The 21,300-nt window shown below is 52.7% G+C and overlaps 1 protein-coding gene across 1 annotated transcript; it reads left to right on the top strand.

Annotated features, from left to right (window-relative positions):
- Positions 1-9,566: 9,566 nt before the first annotated feature.
- Positions 9,567-21,159, top strand: ZNF623 (zinc finger protein 623). Its single transcript, XM_080799939.1, has 2 exons — positions 9,567-9,636; positions 17,352-21,159. Exon 2 carries the CDS (start codon positions 17,429-17,431, stop codon positions 18,926-18,928), a length of 1,500 nt encoding a protein of 499 aa, XP_080656065.1. The 5' UTR covers positions 9,567-9,636; positions 17,352-17,428; the 3' UTR covers positions 18,929-21,159.
- Positions 21,160-21,300: the final 141 nt, after the last annotated feature.

The raw sequence follows: 21,300 nt of genomic DNA, 5'->3' as shown, positions 1-21,300 counted from the left end.
CCGCGCCGCCCCGCCCCCGCCCGCGCCCCGCGCCCCGCCCACCCGCGCCCCGCCCGCGCCCCGCGCCCCGCTCCCGTCCGCGCCCCGTCCGCGCCCCGCCCGCGCCCCGCCCGCCCGCGCCCCGCCCGCGCCCCGCGCCCCGCCCACCCGCGCCCCGCCCGCGCCCCGCGCCCGCCCGCGCCCGCCCGCGCCGCCCCGCCCGCGCCCCGCGCCCCGCTCCCGTCCGCGCCCCGCCCGCGCCCCGCCCGCCCGCGCCCCGCCCGCGCCCCGCGCCCCGCGCCCCGCCCACCCGCGCCCCGCCCGCGCCCCGCCCGCGCCCGCCCGCGCCCGCCCGCGCCGCCCCGCCCCCGCCCGCGCCCCGCGCCCCGCCCGCGCCCCGCCCGCGCCCCGCCCGCGCCCCGCTCCCGTCCGCGCCCCGCCCGCGCCCCGCCCGCGCCCCGCCCGCCGCGGGGAGAACCCGGCGAGGGTTCGGACCCGGACGGGAACGCCCGGCCCCCGCGCCGCGGCCTGTGCGTGTGGCCCCCCTGCGGCGCTCGCGCGTTTCCCTCCCGTCCCATTTCGGAGGGCGGCAGTGGGAGAAAGAAAACCTCGGTTACGTACGACTCTTCTCGGTTGCCCTCGTGCTTTCATCAGGAGCGGTCGGTCGTTTTTATCAAAATCGCTTCTGGGCTTTATAAACACGTTTATTTTTTCATTCCAATTCAGTGAATGAACACGGTGCGTCCTTCATTTCAGACGCGGCGTTCAGTGACCCCTGAGTTGCGCGCACCCGCACGGCCCACCCCGGCACCCCAGCCCTCCACGCCCTCGCTCCGGCAGCCCTCAGAGTCGCTCGCGCCTCGTCTCCGTCTGGTTTCCTCTCGCCTTACTTTGCCTCCCTTCCCCTATGATCTCTGGTTTCTTTCTTAAATTCCGCATACGAGTGAAATCAGAGGATAGCTGTCTTTCTCCGATTGACTTATTTCGCTTAACATCATATCCTCTAGTTCCATCCATGTGTTGCAAATGGTAAGATTCCATTCTTTTTAAAAATATTTAATTAATTTATTTATTTGACAGAGAGAGAGAGAGCACAAGCAGAGGGAATAGGAGAGGGACAGTCTGTCTCCCCGCTGAGCAGGGAGCCCGACGTGGGACTCGACTCCAGGACCCTGGGATCATGACCTGAGCCGAAGGCAGAGGCTTAACCCACTGAGCCACCCAGGTGCCCTGATTTCATTCTTTTTGATGGCTGAGTAATACTCCGTTGTGTATATGAACCCCATCTTCTTATCCATTCATCTGTCAATGGACATCTGGGCTCTTTCCACAGTCTGGCTGTTGTGGACATTGGTGCAGAAAGCACTGGGACGCAGGTGTACACTGGGGCTTATTTGTGTGAGAATTTTCTCCCTCGTGGTCATACATTTTTGTTTCTCATTTTCTCAACATCACATATTTACTGGAACATTACTCTTGCATGTTTTTATTTTATTTATTTGTCAGAGAGAGAGAGAGGGAGAGAGGGCACAAGCAGCGGGAGCAGCAGGCAGAGGCAGAGGCAGAGGGAGAAGCAGCCCACTGAGCAGGGAGCCCAATGAGAGACTTAATCCCAGGACCCCGGGATCATGGCCTGAACTGAAGGCAGATGCTTAACTGACTGAGCCACCTGGGCGCCCCAAAGTTTTTGTTGTTGTTGCTTTGTTTCATTTTTTAATTTTAATTTTATTTTTAAAATTTAATTTCTGCCTAAGCCTATGTCTTTTTTTCTTTTTTAGATTTTTATTCATTTATTTGAGAGAGAGAGACAGAGATAGTGAGAGAGAGCATGAATCGGGAGGAAAGAGAGAAGCAGGCTCCTCGCTGAGCAGGGAGCCCGATGTGGGGCTTGATTCCGGGACCCTGAGATCATGACCTGAGCCGAAGGCAGACGCCTGATGACTGAGCCACCCATGTGGCCCCCCCAGTGTTTTGTTTGTTTTTTTGTTTAAGCTTTTCACTTAAGTCAAAGCCTGTACCACTTTACAGTGAGTAAAATCCGTGAAATACTCATCATTTTTTTGTTTTCATTTTTGGAAACTCGTCATCATAGGCAATAAATATTGGTCGTTCATGTCTTCACCCTGGTGCAGTCTCATGAAATGTGCTTGTAACAGTGACTGGTTTGGGTCCAGCCATTGGATGTGGGCACGGCTGGCCCCCGGCTCACAATACTCCAGCATTATTTCTTGGGAGAGTCTGTTTCAAGGAGCGAGGGGGCAGGGAGCAGAGGACTACTGAGTAACGCAGAACAAGTACTAATGCCAGTTTTTACTTCTTGCAAAAACCATGCATTTGTACCTCACACCGTTTAGGATGGCAACTGTCAAAAACATGGAAAACAACCAGTGTTGCCAAGGTGGACGTATCTGCGCCTTTGTTCCCTGCTGGTAGGGCTCTGACATGGGGTGGCAGCTGCTGTCCCACGTCTGGCTGTGTACCCCAAAGAATGGAAAGCAGGGACTCAAACGAATATCTGGGCACTGTGTTCCTAGCAGCGTTATTCACAATAGTCAAAAAGTGGAAGGTTTTCTCCTTCATAAAAAAAAAAAAAATGCTGTTTGTGACTTCTTCACTTAAAGCAGGATGAAAACCACCCCCTCAATCCTTGTGAACTATTGGGCTGGGAGGAAAGAGGGGCAGAGGGTTTGAACCTTGAATAAGCAAACGACAAAGGGTAACCATCTAAAATGGGGCCGTCTGCGCAACTCTCTAAGGAAGATCAGAACAAGCCTTCCCACATTCCCCACAGGGCCCGCGTTAACCTCCCCACACTGACCAGCCCTGGGAGGTCATCGTGTGGGCATGCACGAGATGGAGGGCCAAAGACGGAGTCAGTGCGGTCGGCACTCCTCCACCCACCCTCAAATTCACATGGAATCGCAAAGGGCCCAGAAGAGACAATACAGTCTTGAAAAAGAAGAGCACAGCTGGCGGGCTCACACTTCCTGAATTTCAAAAGAAACTACAAAGCTATAGTAACTAAAATACTGTGGTACTGGCAGGAAGACAGCCATAGAGACAAATGGGATAGAACTGGGAGTCCAGAAATACATCTATGATCAGCTGATTTCCGGCAAGTTTGCCAAGACCATTCAACAGGGAGGGATCGTCTCTTCAACAAGCAGGGTTGGCACAGCTGCACGTCCACATGCAAAAGAAGGAAGCTGGGCCCCTACCTCACACCACATACCAGAGTTAACTTAAAACGGATCAAAGACCTGAATGTAAGAACTAAAACTTTTTAAAAAACCTTAGAAGAAAATAGGGGTAAATCTTCATGATCTTGGTTTGGTAATGGATTTTTAGATATGACATCAACAAACAACAAAAGGAAAACAGACAAATTGAATTTTATCATTTTTTAAAAATTTGTGCATCAAAAGGCCCTTATCAGATATATGATTTGCAAATATTTTCTCCCATTCTGTGGGATGTCTTGTCTTTGTTTTGTTTTAGTTTTTAGTATTTATTTATTTATTTGAGAGCAAGAAGGATAGGTGGGAGGAGCCTTAAGCCCCATAACAAAAAGATAACTCAATTTAAAATCGGGCAGACTTTAATAGACATTACAAAAGTATATATCAATGGCCAACAGGCATATGTCCAACCCCTCTAGTTATTAGAGGTGCAAATCGCAACCACAACGAGACATCACTACACCCCCAATGGTAATACTCCTGCTGATTGGGGAACAAGTGTTGCCAAGGATGGGAAGAAATAGGGGCCCTGTGCGCTGCTGGTGGGAATGTAAAACGCTGCAGTCACTGTGGGAACCGGTATGGTGGTTTCTCAGAAAGTGAAGTACAGAATTACCTTACGACTGAACAGTTCTACTCCTGGGTATATGCCCAAGAAAAGTGAGACGTGTCCACACAGGAACTTGGACAGGGATGTTTGCAGTAGCAGTATGTACACACCAGACAAAGGGTGGAAGTAACCCAAATATTCGTCAATACCAAAATGTGGCGTATCCGCACTGCAGAATATTCTTTGGCCATAAAAAGGAATGAAGTACCGATTCTCGATACGGCATGGATGAGCCTGGAACGCATCTGTTAAATGAGGGAAATCAGACGGAGAAGGTCATCGCTCTATGATTCCATGCACAGGAAATACCTAGAATAGGTAAATCCACAGAGACAGAAAGCGGACAGTGGTTACCAGGACTCGGGCTGGAGAGAGGGCAATGGGGAGGGACTGCTTCATGGGCGCAGGTCTCTGGGGGTTGAAAATGTTCTGGAACCAGATGGTGGTGATGGTTGCACAACTTTGTGAATATATCTGTGAATTCTATACTTCAACGTGGTTAATTTTATGTTATGTGAATTTCAACTCAGTAAAAAAAAAAAAAGTAAACAACAGCAAAAAAAAAAGTCAATCTCGGGGCGGGCGCCTGGGTGGTACACTTATTCTCTGTGGAACGATCGGCTAGAAAAGAACATTTTATTGTATTTTATTTTATTTTTTAAAAAGATTTTATTTATTTATTTGACAGACAGATCACAAGTAGGCAGAGACAAACAGAGAGAGAGGAGGAAGCAGGCTCCCCGCTGAGCAGAGAGCCCGACTCGGGGCTCGATCCCAGGACCCCGGGACCACGACCCGAGCCGAAGGCAGCGGCTCCAACCCACTGAGCCACCCAGGCGCCCCCCCTATTTTATTTTTTAAAAAGACTTTATTTATTTGAGGGAGAAGGAGGCTCCCCACTGAGCAGAGAGCACAATGCGGGACTCAATCCCAGGACGCTGAGATCATATCTGAGCCAAAGGTAGATGCTTAACGGCTGAGACTCCCAGGCATCCTAATAAAGAACAATTTCAGCAAAATGCACACCTTTAACATTTCATACCACCTGACTTAAGAAAAAAAAAAATATCGGCCCACACCAAAGTGACTGCAGGACGTCAGCTCCTACCAGTGTCTGGGGCTCACCTGCCCAAAATGGAACAATCACATCCTGTGGCAATGAATCATCTGAAAAGAAAAAGCCAGAACCGAGCGAGGACGCGAACCTTGTCTTCCACGGATGCGCTTGGCCAGGTGCTCGTGGGGCTGTGGGATGAGACGCTGTCCGAGAGCTCCAGAGCCCATCTGGGTGCAAACGGCCTTCAGAGCCCACCTAGGTTGCAAATACAATGACGTACGTTTTCAAAATACAATCCAGATTCCTTCGAAAATGGTAGTTTTCAGAGCCTCGGTCTGTCCAGGGCAGCCGGAGTGGGCAGCCCAGTGGTTTCCTGTCCTGGGAACGGCACGGAGAGGCTGTGTGGCCCCTGCACTGCCCTTGAGATTTTATTTATTCATTTGACAGAGAGAAAGAGAGAGCGCGCGCAAGCAGGGGGAGCGGCGGGCAGAAGCAGGCTCCCCACGGGGCAGGGGGGACTCGATCCCAGACCCTGAGATCATGACCTTAGCCGAAGGCAGAGGCTTTTCCCCACGGAGCCCCCCAGGTGCCCCTATATTTTCGATGAAGTGTCTGTTCAGATCTCTTGTGTTCTAATTAAATCATTTTTCTTTCTTTGTTCAGAGAATTTGTCACATATTCTGGACACAGATACTTTGCTGGATGCGTGATTTGCTGGTATTTTCTCCCACCTCAGGGGCTCTGTCTGGAGCCTGAAAGTCTGTGGGTTGTGCAGGGGAAGGTGAGTGGTAGAGGCACCCGGTAGGAAAAAAATTAACTTACGGGTCAGATCTTCTTGCTTTTCTTCCTGTTTTGATCTGCCGTTCCAGAGGTACTCAGAAATTAGTGTAGTATTTGCAATAGTGGCTGAGGAATATATTGCAATATTAACTCATATTCTCTTGAATTTGTATATATGTAGGTCTAGATGAAACGTGCATTTGACTTAAGGGAAGAACTGGAATAAAGCAAGAAACAATTTAAGGCACTGATTTACAATATTATTGAGGGCAAGAAGATGACCCTGGCGCTGAGAAGCTTGGAGAAAAGTGAACAAACCAGAATTTTTGGCCAAAAATCCATAAGCTTTTTTTTTTTTTTGATGCCATGTATCATGTCCTGGGAGACCTGACTTCAGTTGTGCTGATCATGATCACATCCTCTAGGACAACTAGATCACAGTATTTTCTGGATCTGCCCAAAGATGAAACATCTTGGAAAAACACATCACATTCGCCCTTGGACCCGAGATGGGAACGCTAAGTGCTTTGAAGCAAGTAGATTTAATTTGGATGCCGGAAGGCCCTGTCGAGCTACGCATACATTGGATGATTCTCAGGGAGCAAACAGTGGTCTCCCGTGGAAAATGAGGTCACTCTTGAATTTGCACTACCCACAGATATTGGAGATGGACTGTTGCTTATTAATAAAACTGACCAAAATTTTAACCAAAAAAATCCAAGTTTGGCTATTTCTCTTTAAAAAAAATTGATGAGCCAGTATTGATACACTGTTATTAAGTCAGTGCATTTCTTCTGTACATCTGTCAAAATCAGTTGGACGTGGCTCTGTATCCAGCTCGAGAGACCTCAGTATCTGTCCCTCCACCAGTGCCACACATGCTCGATGACAACAGCAGTGCAGTAGGTCTTAGTATCAGGGAGAAGGAGCCTCTCACTTTATTCTCCTTCTTCAAGATTGATTTATTGTTTGTTGATTTATTATTTTTTAGCTACTCTAGGGCCTATCCTGTGCATATTAGTTTAATAAGTTTATCTGTGTCTATTAAAATTCTTTGAGATTTTGATGGGAATTGCATTAAACTTTTAATTTTGGGAGATCTGGCATCTTTTTCTTTCCTCAGGCTAAGCGCAGTCCTTAATCCCCATCCCCTATTTCCCCCATCCCACTGAGCTGGGAGCCCGACCTGGTGCCCCACCCCAGAATGCTGGGTTCGTGACTGGAGCTGAAGGCAAAGCTTTACCGACGGTGTCACCCAGGCACCCCAGATCTTGCCCATGTTCTCAGAGAGGCCGTCCTCTCTCCCCTGAGGCATCTATAAGAGGCCTCCTCCTCCAGGAAGCTTTCCCTGGTGTGCTGAGGGTGAGGGGGGTCAGGAACACCTCCTCGGGGCCCAGGGCCCTTTTGCGCTGCTGACTGTAACGGTTCCTTGGGAGTCCCCACGCGCTGGCATCTCAGCCCTTGTGAATAGTGTCCTTCCCCAACTCCAGCTAGATTTTGTTCTGCTTCAGAAACCTTGCTCTGACTGGGCTAGTGTAACGGTCATCACAACCCAGATGTGGGCTTGGGGTCCGGTGTGCATACGGCGGGGGGGGGTGGGGGGTGGGCAGACAGCTGCAGCTAAGCAGAGGCCACACAGCTGGTCCGCCTGGGTGGCCTGGCACCTGGCACCAAGCTCTCCTGGCAACGGCTCTCTGCAACCAGACTCAAGCACCACTGAGCTGGTCTATTCCCAGGGTGTGAGCTCCCGCAGGAGCCTGCGGCAGGTGGCCCTCCCAAAGTGACAATCACCTGGGCACCACCAGCAGAGTCCTTCCTGGGAGACACGCCCTGGAAGAGAAACCGGACAATCAGCAAGCGTTTCTGTAGGCTGGAACGAAGCACATGCATTGCCTCCGGTGCCATCTCCGGAGGCCCCAGCCAGGAGAGCCCCCAGGGCATCTGCAGATCCCACCCCGGGCGGGTGCTGTTCCTGCCGGCCTCCCACTGGCCGGCCGCCAGCACGGGTGCAGCCCAGGCCTGCGCTGAAGGTTGGGGGAGGCCAGCTTTGCTCTGACCCGTTGGCTTCAACACCGTCCTATTCCTCAGACTTTTTTTTTTTACTCTCTACCTCCAACATGGAGCTAGAATTCACAATGGAGATCAAGGCACGAGCTCCACTGAGTGAGCCAGCCAGGAGCCCCTCTGAGTCTAGGGATGGGGGTGCTTCTTCGCAGGCCTCCCCTGTGGACCACATGTATCACCTCGAGCACGTTGTAACTCCCTACCTATCACGACCCATCACGTCCCAGCTTACCCACACCTGCCTCCACTCCTCCGGCTGCAACACTCGTTTCTCTTCAGTACCAGCCTTCCAGATGCTTCTCTTCAATAAGACGGTGTGTCAGGGCAGCTTGTTTAACTCTTTATGGGGATACCGGCTCATCGTATGGGAAAGAATCAGACCCCAATGCCTCATCATATTCAGAAATAAATTCCGGGTGGTTGCGTGAAAACGTTAGGGCTCTCTGAGAAAAGACAGTACCACGAGCGTCCTGGGGCAGAGGGCAGAACAGAGCACACATCACAAAGGAAAAGACAAACGGGTCTGAACACCCGAGTGTTAGTGCGGGGCACAGGTCACTGTGTGAGCAGGAAAAGGCAAGACATTTGCAACATATGTAACGGGCCAATAATCTGTACCCAGGCAGAAATGAAAGTCCACCAAATCACAGGGAAAAAGACCACCAGCCCAGCGGACGAATGGGGCGAGGGCATTTCCGTCGGAGCTAGTCCGCTCAGGTGACGGAGGAATAAGGAGGTCCGGCCTCCTGAGCATTCGGGTTTGCAGCAGCTGGAGGGGTCGGGGGGAGCCCCGGTACCGGCCTGGGGAGGGCCGCGGTGCTCTAGGGCTGGACTGCGGAGCTCGCCTGGGAGGATACTTTTGGCAAAAGTACTTGTCACATGTATTTATTAGCAACAACTGCTTGCAAATGACCTGCCTCTGATTTGGTAACAGGAGCCAGGATACTGCTCTTCGCCCCTCGGACTGGCCCAAACCGGACACTGAGTGCTGGTGAAGACGCGGGGAAACGTCTCCCGCAGACGCGGCGCGACCAGCGGTCACCGAGAAGCAAACCCGGCAAGAGGCTAAGCGCCCGCGCGTTCGACGGCGTCTCCGGGCCCGCGGCCGGCAGGAACCCGCGCTCGGACGGGCATGCGGCACGCGGGTCTGCGCTCCTTACCCGCCTCCGAGAGGCGCGGGAAACCGGGGAGCGCTCCTGGAGGAGGAGGGCCGCGAGCCGTCCGGGCGGGGACCGGCGCGCCCGCCCCACGAAGGCTTCACGCGCGCCCGGAGCCGCGCCAAGCGCTGTCGCGGGCGCACGGCGGGGCCTTCTCTCTCCGGCCTCCGCGCGCTGCCCCGTCGCTCGCCCCCCGCTGTCAGGCCGCGGAGCCGTCGGAGCGTCCCGCGCCTCCCCCGCAGGTGGGGCCGGGCGCGCGGGACTTCCCGACCGAGCCGCCCCCGCCCCGCGGGGCCCAACGCGACACCCGCTCGGGCGCGCGGGGCGGGCTGCCTCCGGGGGCTTCCGCGGCCCCGGGACGAGCCGCACGGTCCGCGGAAGGCCGTGGCCCCAGGGGCGGTCGGCCGGGCGCTCCCCAGGGCGGGGAGCTCGCGCCCGCGCCCCGACGTCTTCGGCTTCAGCCCCCGCCTGCCAAGGGGCGGCGTTCGAGGACCGGGAGGCCCCGGCCGGCCCCCGCCCCCGAGCCCCGGCGCCGACCCGCGCAGCTCCGCGCAGACCACGCGCCGCGCTGAGGCCGTCGGAGCGCAGGGGCCGGGACCGGAAGTCCGCACCACCGAGAGGCCGCCGGCCCCGGGGCGCCTAGAGCGGCCCCGGAAGCTCTCGGGCGGGGCCTCGGCCGACTTCCGGCCGCGACGAGCGGGCGGCGGTGCGGGCTTTGTCGGCGGCCGCCGTGTCGCCGCCGGGGTCCGGGTGAGTGGCTGGCTTCCGGCCGCGGGGCGGGGGCGGGGCGGGCCGGGGTCGTGGGCGCGGCCTGCAGTCCCGGCCCGCGCCCTCTCTCCCCAGGGAGCGCCCTGGGCGCACACGCTCGGCGCCCGCGAACGGCGCCCTCCCCGCGGGGCGCCCGGCTCCCGCGCCGGCGTCGCTCCTGTGCTGCTCGCAGCGCCTGCGGGCCGGGCCGCGGGGCGGGGGCCACGAGTCCGGTGCGGGCAGCGCGACCGTTCGCCCCGGGCCTGCCGGCGGTGTCTAGCGCCCGACGGAGCGCTGCGGACGGTCCTGGCGGAGGGACGGGGTCGGGAGCCCCTGGTGCGGGCGGGGAGGCAGCGCCGCCCCCGATGCCCGCTGGGGTGGGGGCGGGGCGGAATCGGGAGGACCAGAGCTGCCTCCGGACCTCGGGGCCGAAGAGTTCGCAGGCGCGAGAGCGGTTTGCCGCGCGGGGGCAGTTTTCCTCAAGGCTCGCGTTGCCCTGCAAGTCGTTATCGGTCCCCGAGGCTGAGTCCGCCCCGGTCGGGGACCTGTCACCCCTTCTCGCTCGGGTTGCGTTGCGGCGTCGGGAGCCTCGGCCTGAGGTTCCGCAGGAATGTCAGCTGCAGGCAGGCGGGGACCTCGGACCGTGTAGACTTGTGCTCATCACCACCGTGCAGCACGTCTTGTCCCCCGGGCCCAGTCCGACGGGGGGTAGAAATGGGTGTTTTTTGCCCATCTCGGATCTGAGATGCCCGTGTGTCCCGGGCTTCAGGGTGCCTTGCCCCGATCCGCACAGGTGGAGCCGTTCTCCCTCCTGTAGACGAGCGTCTCACGGGATGTTAGTGCGGGCAGTGACCCCAGTGCCTCTCTTAGGGCAGATAGAGGGGGAGCTGGGGGAGGGACTGCCGCGTTTTCCCGCAAGCCCGCACACAGGGCTCCAGCCTCTCTGGCGGTGATGGCGATGGATTTCGGACTCCTGGAAAGGTCTTGGGGGTGATGTGGCGAGAGGGCAGAGCTGAGAAGGCCCAGACGACGCTCATGAGCCAGAGGGAGGGGTGGTCAGGGAAGCCTCCCACCGGGAACCTGGCGGTGGCGTTGAAGGGCTCGAGGAGCTGTCAGGCACGGCCCTGCTGCCTCGCGTCCTGGAAGCTGACTGGTGAGAGGACACTGGACTTGCCAGGAGAGGAGAAGGCCGGCAGTATCCTTGGGAGCGGGAACCAAAGTGCCCTAGGGTGGGATGGGGGGAGGAGGAGACAGCGTCTAGCAGATTTGGCCTTAAGCAAATCATGGATAGTTGTGAGAACACGAGAAACGAGACACCTTGCGTGGTGACTGGTGCACACCAGGTTCTCAGTGCCCTTCAGCCCTGCGGGAGCGGGGACAGATCCTCCTGCAGCTCCGGGCTGTGTCTCCCTCAGGTGCCCCTTGCTCTTGGTATTCCCAAGAGTGAAGCTCAGAAACCTTCCTGCTTCCTCGAGGCTGTAAGGCACAGACAGGGGCTCGGGCCAGCCTGCGAGTCCTTTACCAGCGCTCGGGACAAAAGCTCCTGTTGCCTGTGTAGGGCACGCCCCCCACTTGTCATCCCACAGCTCACAGGGTCCCACTCCAGGTTAGCATCCCACCTCCGTTTCCGGCTCCGAGGATTGCCCCGTCTCTCTCAACATCACCTGTTCATTTACAGTTTCACGTTACAGTTTATCCAGCAGATTCTGTGTGTTGCGACGGAAAGGTGGACCATGGTAGCTCAGTGCGTTGCAGAGTCACGGGCGGGGTGTGTTTTTACTTCCCTTTGTTCGTCCCATTCAGGTTTCTTTCTTTCTTTTTTTCTTTCTTTTAAATTAAGGTATGCACGTTGATTTCTTTCTCTCTTTTTTAAAGACTTTATTTATTTATTTATTTATTTGACAGAGATCACAAGTAGGCAGAGAGGCAGGCAGAGAGAGAGGAGGAAGCAGGCTCCCCACTGAGCAGAGAGCCCGATGCGGGACTCGATCCCAGGACCCCGAGATCATGACCTGAGCCGAAGGCAGAGGCTTAACCTACTGAGCCGCCCAGGCGCCCCCGAACTTTTTTGGTTAAGAAAAATAAGGCTTAAACTATCAGCTTACTTTTCTAATACCCCATATGGTCTTGTAAAAGTGACAGGTGACACTTGGGAAGGGGAAGAACCTTCCACACTGAGGAGATGGGCACTGGAGGAAAGTAGACCTGGATTTGAACCTTACTGCTGCCTCTTACTAGTTTAGTGATCTTGGGCAGTTGCTTATCTCTCTCAGTCTCCGTTTTCTCATCTGTAGAGTAAATAATGGAGGGAACAGCCGCCTTGGAAGCTTTGGAGGAGTGCGTGAGACACTGTGAGTCAGTTGCTCACCACTGTGCCTGGTGGGGTTCGAGGGGCCCTAAAAAGTAGTCCCCTGTCTCTCCTGCTGAGTTCTGAACTGATGAGGCACGTGGCCACCTGCCACCTCACTTCCGGGCAAGGCTGGGCCAGAGCATCAGACAGACCCCGGTGCCCGCTCACAGGAAGTGCCAGCTGCTGGGGCCCCTCAGGGGCCCCTCCGCCGACCCTGTGGCTTGAGAGGGGCAGAGCGTGCGCCCCCGTGGAGCAGGTCGTGTGCCGCCTGCCTGTTTTTCTCCCAGACTTTTCATCCTGCAGCTCCTTCCATCTCTAGGGAGGAGAAAGGGTCAGGCAAGTGGGCAGAATACCTCGTGACAGCAGAGGCACGGGGACGAACGTTCCTTCCAGTGTCTGATGCGAGTAGGGATTCTGTGACCGCCTGTGCCGTGACAGTGTGCAGGGGACCATGTGAGCATCTGTGTGGATAGACTTGAGGAATGCCAGGATATATGACAGATGGGGGAAAGGTTGCAGATGGATGAGTGTAGTGTGATCCCATTTCTACTTTTGAAAATCGAATTTCTGTTCCTAAGTGTATAATTGTATTTGTTCAAGCAGGTGTCAGTGGACGCGTATTGAAGCAGCTAATAGTGGTGACCTGTTGGATTGGTGGAGGTTTTCGTTGTGTAAATTTTGTCTGTGTCGTCTACACTTCATTACTTGAGGTGTGTGTACAGGGCGTATCTTAATGTTTGTAATGGCTAAGGATTAAAAAGATACAAAAGTAAAATGGGTTGTAAAACTGAGTGATAGTCCTGATTTCCTAAAAATACTAGTGCAGAAAAAAGGCCAGAGGAAAATGTTCACTGGTCATCTTAGTGGTGGGGTTAAAGTTCCTTTTGTTTTTCTTTTTTCAGGTTTTCTGTTTCTGTTTTCTCAATTGGCATAATTTACTTATAGCTTGAAAAAATAAAGTAATTTTTATAAGCAGCAGAAATATATATATTTTTTAAACCAAGTCGTTGAGCCTTTAACTCTGAAGACCGTCCTCAGTGGATGCCAGGAGCAGGCCTCGTCTGGGACGTGTCCCAGCTCGGCCGAGCCCGTGCTGAGCTGCTCCAGGGGGCTGTGTTGGTGGGTGAATTAGCAAGTAGGTCTCCTGCGGGCGGAAACGCCTGCTGCGGACTTGTGCTCAGCTCCTTGTCCTTGTTGCCAGTCACTGGTGTGTGGGTTCAGTTTCTTTTTTATCACTGGGGAGCCTTGGTCTGAGTAATTAGCCTGTTTCTTAGCATTACCTAAGCATTATTCAAGTCGCCATAACAGATTCAAAATAGTGTTTCTAACAAAAAAGTTAACTTCTGGTTCCACTTTGCCTACCTGGGTGGCTCTGGCTGTCAAGGCCTCCTGGGAGCCTGGCTGCTTTGCCTCATCAGGGTGTCAACGTGGGGGTGCGTGGCGGGGGGGCCTCGCGCACACGCATTCCGTTCCCAGCTCATTGGCTGGAGCTCAGTCACGGGGTCACAGCTCTCTTCAGGGGACTCCAGGAAGTGTAGTCATTGGCTGGGGGGCCACGTGCTTTCTCATTTCCGGTCGTGTTTCTGTCACTCGGAGGGAGCAGAGATTCTGGGCAGTCTTGAGTCGGCCACAGTGTACCCCATTGGCCAGTCTTTGTCCCACACCAAGTACTTCCTCTGGCCCAGGGGGTGGGGCGTGGCTCTTTCATCAGGTGCCAGTGCAGGTGCACACAGTCAGACTCTAAACTCATACACGCCCCGGCTGCCCGGAGTGCTGTCTCCAGCACCCCCCGAAAGCAGCCTGACCATACGAACTCGCCCCCTCAGGGAGGGGAAGAATCGCCGCCCACAGCTACGCGGGTTCCCAAAGGAAGAAGTGTCCTGACCAGGTGACCACTAAAGGGAAGCAGTGCCAGGACCTGGGACCCAGCAGTCACTCCCAGGTCTACACCCCGCGGAAACGAGGACCCTCATCTACCACGAGACAAGTACAGGAGTGTGTGCAGCCGCTCTGTCGCCCCAGACCACAGACAGCTCAGGTGTTTGTGAGGAGTAAGATGGTGACCTGTGCGTGCAGTGGTGTGCCGTGCGTCAGTGAGAAGAGTGCGCTGCTGCCACTGCGGTGTTGACTTCCGCAGGCGGAGTGCTGAGCAGGTACATATTTGGGGGAGTGATGAACGTGTTCTGGAAGTGGGTAGTCGTGATGGTTTTGCAGTCTTAGGAGTACTTGAAAACACAGAGTTGTGCACTTAAAGATGATGAGTTTTATGGTATGTGTTATTCAGCAAAAAATGGGTACATATTGGGGCTTCTGGGTGGCTCAGTTGCTTAAGAGTTTGACTCTTGATTTAGGCTCAGGTCATGATCTCAGGGTCGTGAGATGGGGCCCCGAGTTGGACTCCACACTCAGCACAGGGTCTGCTTGGGATTCTCCCTTCCCCTCCCCCCCACCCCTCCCTGTGTTTGTGCCTGCGCATACTCTTTCGCTCAAATAAATAAATAAATAAAAACTTTTTGTTTAAATGGGTGCATGATGAGTAAAATGCAGGCACAGAAACATGTTGTATAATTCCGTTTAAATGAAATTTTTATTTTTTTTTTTAAAGTAAGCTCTGTGCCCGGCATGGGGCTTGAGTTCACAACCCGGAGATCAAGAGTCACCGCTCTGCTGACGGAGCTGGGGAGGTGTCCCTAACTGGAGTATCCTAAATGGGCAGAATTCACCTGTACTAAGAGGGGTCACCCTTGGAGGGGGGCCTTTTGGGTGGCAGAAATGTTCTGTGTTGGCCTGGAGTGGTTAAACTGGTGTTGCAGGGAGTTCAAGATGTGTGTGCTTTATGCAAGTTCTAGCTCACATGAAAGAGAAAAACATTTTGAAAGGGAGCCCTCTTGGGGCCACAGAGCACGTGTTACCTGGTCACTCCCTGTGCTGCTGCTGCCATTGCGCTGTGCCCCCCACCCCCAGCCTTGCCCTCAGAGGCAGGTTCTTGTCCTTGATGGCCACATTGGAAATGGGTCTGGAAGGCCCCCTTCACGGGGGCACACAGCAGGGTGTGCTTCCCACTGGTGCAGATTTGGGGAAAGAAGTAATTGTTTAGGATCATCTTTTTATCTTTTTTAAAGATTTTATTTATTTATTTGACAGAGGAGGGGGAAGAATACAAGCAGGGGGAGCAGCAGAGGGAGAGGGAGAAGCAGGCTCCCCGCTGAGCAGGGACCCTGACGTGGGGCTTGATCCCAGGACCTTGGGATCACGACCTGAGCCAAAGGTAGACACTTAATCAACTGAGCCCCCAGGCGCCCCTGTGTGGCCTCGTCTTGGATGGAACTCCCTGGAAGTGCACTCAGCTGTGTAGAGGTCTCAGTGATGCGTCTGTGAGGAAAGCCGTATTGGACAGTGGAGTCAGAACTGAGGCTGTGGCCGTCCCAGTGGAGCTCTTGGGTTGGGATAACACTTGAGTTGCTGCCAGGGTGCTCTCGGTTCCTGTGATGGACCAGACATTGGCTGTGGCGTGGTAGGCATCTAAGGTGGCCCTCCAAAATTCCTGGCCCCTAAGGTACACACACCTCCTCCCAGCTGCCGTGGAGGGGTTTTGCAGATGTAAGTCAGTTAGGGGACGTAAGGTGGCAAGGCTCTCCAGGTGGGCTGACCTAATCATACATCCCCTTGGAAAGCAGTTTTCTGCAGCTGGTGGCAGAAGAGAAGTCAGGCGTTCTGTGCACTGTTCCTGGTGATACAGGTGTCTCTAGGAGCCGAGAGCAGCAGACAGCTGGCAAGGACTCAGGGACAGTCCTATAGTTACAGGGAACTGATTTCCACTGGCATCTGAGTAAGTTTGGGAACAGGTTTCCCAGCACTTCCAGATGTGACCTTAGCCTGGCTGACACCTTGTGTGAACAGGGATCCCAGTCACACTGGGCTGGACTTCAGACCTTGAGAGTTGTGAGATGACAGACGTGCTATTTTCTGCTGCTGTGTTTGTGGTGTGTTGTCCTACAGTGATGGACAGCCAAGAGTGGGCCTTCAGGGAGGGGCAAGACCTTGGGAAAGACAGAGTCCTCCCTACAAGTGGTTCCCAGCGGGTAGGGATGGTGGGGTATAGCTCTGAGCAGGGGAGCTGGGCACAACACCCCAGCAACTGTAAGGTTAAATAACTCCTGACTGCACAAGCTTTTCCACAGTGACACGCCAGTGGGATTCAGAGTGCCATGTAGATCACCAGCATCCCAGTGCCCCTGTACTCCCTGCCAGTCCTTATCTTCTCCCTAAAGGTCAGCAGTGTCTCAGTTCTCCACCATGGATTGCTTTTGTCTGTTTTTTAACTTGGTGTGAACAGAATCATGCAACATGAACTCTTTCGTGCCTACCTTCTTCGGCTCACCTTTGCTTTTGTATAGCAGTTTTTCGTTGCTCTGTACTATTCTCTGGTAGGAGTACTCCTCAATCTGCCCATCCCCCTATTGGTTATTTTGGTGGATGTGAATGCTGTGAACATTCTAGCTCTAGACTTGTGCAGGGGAGCCTTGGTACCTTTGAGTGGATGAGGAGGCGTGGGTTTTAGTGCCCAGATGGAGGTGTTCACCCTAAATTGGATCAAGGACAGCATAACACATGTAAGGAGGGAGGCCGTGGCTTGGGTATAGACAGACAGATTGGTAGACTGGGTAGGAGGATATTGGCGTTCTCATCTCATTTCTTCTGTCCTCTCATTGAGATAAGCAAGGGCATCAGCTGAGAGGGAGGAGGGAATGTTAGGTGAAAAGAGAGGACAAAGGAGGGGTGATCTCTTAGGAGAATGAGGAAAGTGTAGAGATTGCTGGTCGCTCTCAGGGCCCCATTAACCAAGGGACTGTAAGTGTAGAGAGAGCTCAGTTGGCATAGATGCAGACACAGAATGGGAAGCAAATGGAATTTAACCCAAGTTGGGGTTTTCCCGTGCAGGGATGATAGAGGAAGGGCAGGGGGAGTTAGGATGATTAGAGTATGTAACCCAAAATAAACATAATACTATAGAACATGGGATCTGAGCTGGGTACAGAGGGAAAGGAGGACAATGAAGAGGTGGCAAGATCAGTACATCTGTGTTTCTTTGGAAAAATATCTTAATTTTTTAAGAGTCCAAGCCACATCCCTCCGCATCTACTACCCAGCCACTCTGTCCCTGGAGTTGGGTGTTGGAGGTGGAGCCCCAGAGAAGCCGCCTCAAGTGGTTGAAGTAGGTAGCTAAGATGCACACTGGGGTAAAGAGTGTGGGCAGAGGAAATAGTCCTCTTTCTCACTCTTTGAATGTGTTTTATCCCCCATCTGCTCCACTAGATTCCTGTCTATTGACAAAGGGAAAAGATAATCTTTTTTTCCTTTATTTCAGATTCTCACCTAGGAAACTTGTGACAAGAAGGTGACTCTGGAGCCTGAATTTCTGAGGATGGAATTCTGCCTGAGACCATGTCAGAAACACTCACAGTGATGGAGCCCCCTGCCTCTGAGTCTGGGGCATTCCCTGCACCCAGATTAGAGGGACTTTTGGGAAACGCAGAGGGGAGCTGCCCCCCTCAGGAGGGCGGTTTCAGGGGGGTGACGATTACCCACTGGAAGATCCAAGCAGGAGAGGCAGCTCGGGTGGGCAGTAAATCAGAAGAAAGCCCAGTCCTAAGCTCAAACCTCCTCCTCCTCCAGAGAGAGCTTGTGGAAGGGGAAGCCCATCCGTGTGAGATTTGTGGCAAAAGCTTCACATTTAACTCGGACCTAGTTAGACATCAGATTTCTCATGCTGGGGAGAAACCTTACAGATGTGAGCAGTGTGGGAAAAGCTTCAGCCAGAGCTCTCACCTTGTTGAGCATCAGCGAGTCCACACCGGACAAAGACTCTGTGTGTGCGACCTGTGCGGAAAGGACTTCACTCACTACGCAGACCTCGCTGCGCACCAGAGAGCACATGCAGGGGGAAAACCATTCCGATGCGTGCAGTGTGGGAGAGCCTTCCATCACAGCTCGGACCTGGTTCGGCACCAGCGAGTTCACACCCGGGAGAGGCCTTTTGAATGCAAGGAGTGCGGGAAAGGCTTCAGCCAGAGCTCACTGCTTATTCGCCATCAGAGAATCCACACAGGAGAAAGACCTTATGAGTGTAATGAGTGTGGGAAGTCCTTCATCAGGAGCTCGAGCCTTATTCGACATTATCAGGTCCACACAGAAGTGAGACAGTATGAATGTAAGGAGTGTGGGAAGGCCTTCCGTCATCGCTCAGACCTCATCGAACATCAGAGAATTCACACTGGAGAGAGGCCCTTTGAATGTAACGAATGTGGGAAAGCCTTTATTCGGAGTTCAAAGCTTATTCAACATCAGAGGATCCATACTGGGGAAAGGCCTTATGTGTGCAATGAGTGTGGGAAGCGCTTCAGCCAGACATCAAACTTTACCCAGCATCAGAGAATTCACACTGGAGAGAAACTCTATGAATGTAACGAATGTGGGAAAGCTTTCTTTCTGAGTTCGTACCTTATTCGACACCAGAAAATCCACACTGGAGAGAGAGTGTATGAATGCAAGGAATGTGGGAAAGCTTTTCTCCAGAAAGCCCATCTCACTGAACACCAGAAAATCCACACTGGGGATAGGCCCTTTGAATGTAAGGACTGTGGGAAAGCTTTCATTCAGAGCTCCAAGCTGCTTCTGCATCAGATTATTCATACCGGCGAAAAGCCCTATGTATGTAGTTACTGTGGGAAAGGCTTTATTCAGAGGTCAAACTTCCTTCAACACCAGAAAATTCATACTGAAGAGAAACTCTATGAATGTAGTCAGTATGGGAAAGACTTCAACTCAACCCCAAACTTTAAAAATAATCAAGGTGTTCACCAAGAGGGACTTCCCTTGAGTAAGACCGCCATGCATGTGGGTGAGAAGTCTGCAGGTCAGGGGGAACACACAGATAACTTATAAAATATTTACTCTCCAACTCAGTGATGTTTAGAAGGAGTAGCATGACTCCTAACTGGTATGACTTTGGATGTGTCAGCATTTTCCAAAGTCTTTAATAGGGCTGCTTTCAGATTGGGCTGTCACCTACCACTGCGCAGCAGCACTGGGCTGCTGTCCTCCCCACTACGAATGTGTGACATCAGGAGAGCCACGTGACTGGACAGCTGATGGAGCTGGAATAATGCTGGGGGAGGGGCTAGGTCTAAAGAAGTTTTCTGCATGTTACTGCACAGTTACATGCACAGTCCATCTGAGTTAAAAATACTTTTTAAAGCAGAACTATGTATCTAATCTTAATACTTAAAAGAATATCAAATGGTTAATTTCAGTCTATCCAAAAGGCAAGTTGGAGAAAGACCTTTGTTATTTCAAAGCACACGTTGGTTCCCTGTTGTCCTTAGGATAATTTCCAAGCTCCCAGTCCTGCTTTCTAAGGCCTTTTGCTTCCTGGAGTTTCATCTCCCACTCCTTAACCTCCCGCCGCAGCAGCTCTAACTGCTTGACATTCCCGCTTAACCCACGCTGTACTTGCCTCCTCTTTGTCCTTGTCTGAACACTCCACTGCACACCCGGTTAGCTCCTTATCGGGAGTCAAGACCCATGTCAGGCTCAGCCAGCTACCCCTCTGTGCTTGTGTTGCTGACATGCACGTCTGTTACTGCACTTGCTTTGGTGTATCAAAATGATGTTCTTATCTACCATCTCTCATTAGTACACTACTAATTGCTTACGGACTTGGTCATAGTCGATGGGTTCATGTGTCCGTGGCACCCGGTGCAGGGCAGTAAAAAGCGCAGCCGGATCTGTGTGTCACTGGCTCTTCTCTCGCTTGTGCTGCTGTAGTTGACGTTTTTGGGTTTTGTTGTTTTGTAACAGTATAATTTGCTGGTCTACTGGAAGTATCTTCTCTCTCAGCTCTGTTGATGTCTTCTGCTTCTACGTAACTTGGAAGTCGTAAGCAATAGCTAGTGGAAGGCCAGCACGCCTCATGTTTACGCCTTCAGAGCTCACCCATGACCATCTCCTTGCTTTCGGGGAGTGTTGTCTTCACCTGGCTGCCCATGTATCTTTCTAATCCACTCAAGGGGCACACAGTCCCAGTGTACTGCTCAAGGTTTTCTGTCTCAGCAGTTCCACAATTGACCTCATCTCTTATGGTCACTTTCTCTGCTTTCTGGCTCATTTTGTCATTTATCTGAAAATGTATTGACCTAAAAGGACCGGGGCTGAACACTTGGGAAACAGATGAAATTGTTGATTCTGATGGGGAAGACAAAGATCATTGCACAGGGTTAAGTGCTGAAGTAGAAGTTCCACATTGTGTAGGAGCATAGGTAAGGAGGGGACTGACCTGGTGTGGAGGATCTGGGCCAGCTTCACAGAAGAGGTGACCCCAGAACTGAGAGAGCGAGCGCCATGGCAGCTAGAGAAGAGGATGACCTGGGAGAGGAATCTGTAGATATGGGGAGGTGCAGTAGACATCTCTTTGGGGAGCTGTAGTACACAGTAGATAATGGTCTACCCAACTTTCAGTTGCTGCCTCTGAGTTTCTTTTTTCTGAACATTAACAAAAACAACCAGTTTTGAAATTACATGAACCTCCCCCCCCCCCGCAATATGGGCATATTCTGAGTTTTTAAATCCCAGCAACACTAGAAACCTTCAGGGGTAAGTGATAAAGAGGGGCATACAGTACATCTTCTGGAAAACTCATTACTAGAGATGTTACAAATGGTACAGAAGAGAGATTATCAAGACCATTTCAATCAACTTTGGTGACATCTAGTTTCCATACAGTAAAACACATATTTAAAGTGTACAGAGTTTTGAGAAATCATATACCTGTGTAACCGCCATTAGAGTAAAGAAAAATAAGGTTCTTATCATTCAAACATGTTCCCTTTTGCCCTTTTCCAGTTAGTCATGCCCTAGTCCCAAATACCTGCTTTGGGTCAGTGTAGATTAGTTTCGCGTGTAGGGCTTCACACAAATGGACCCATACAGTATATAATTCTATGTGTCTTGACTTCTTTTTCTTTGGCATGTTGTAAAGACTCAACCAAGTAGTTACGTGTTTGGGTATCTCTCTGCTGAGTAGTGTTCTGTTGTACGGACAAACCTTTGTTCATCGCCTGTTGATAGAAATTTGGGTTTCCAGATTTGGCTTTTATGAATAAAACTGCTATGAGCATTTGTGTAAAAGTATTTATTTGGACATGCCTCTTTATTTTTCTTGGGCTAATGCATAGGAACTTAATTTCTGGGTTTTAAGTGTGTTTTCATAAGAAATGGCCAAAGCTTCTCTGTAGTGGTTGCACCATTTCACACTCTTC

This window comes from Martes martes (assembly GCF_963455335.1).
Source record: "Martes martes genome assembly, chromosome: 4".
Taxonomy (NCBI): Eukaryota; Metazoa; Chordata; class Mammalia; order Carnivora; family Mustelidae; genus Martes; species Martes martes.
This window is presented reverse-complemented; position numbering and strand designations above follow the sequence as displayed.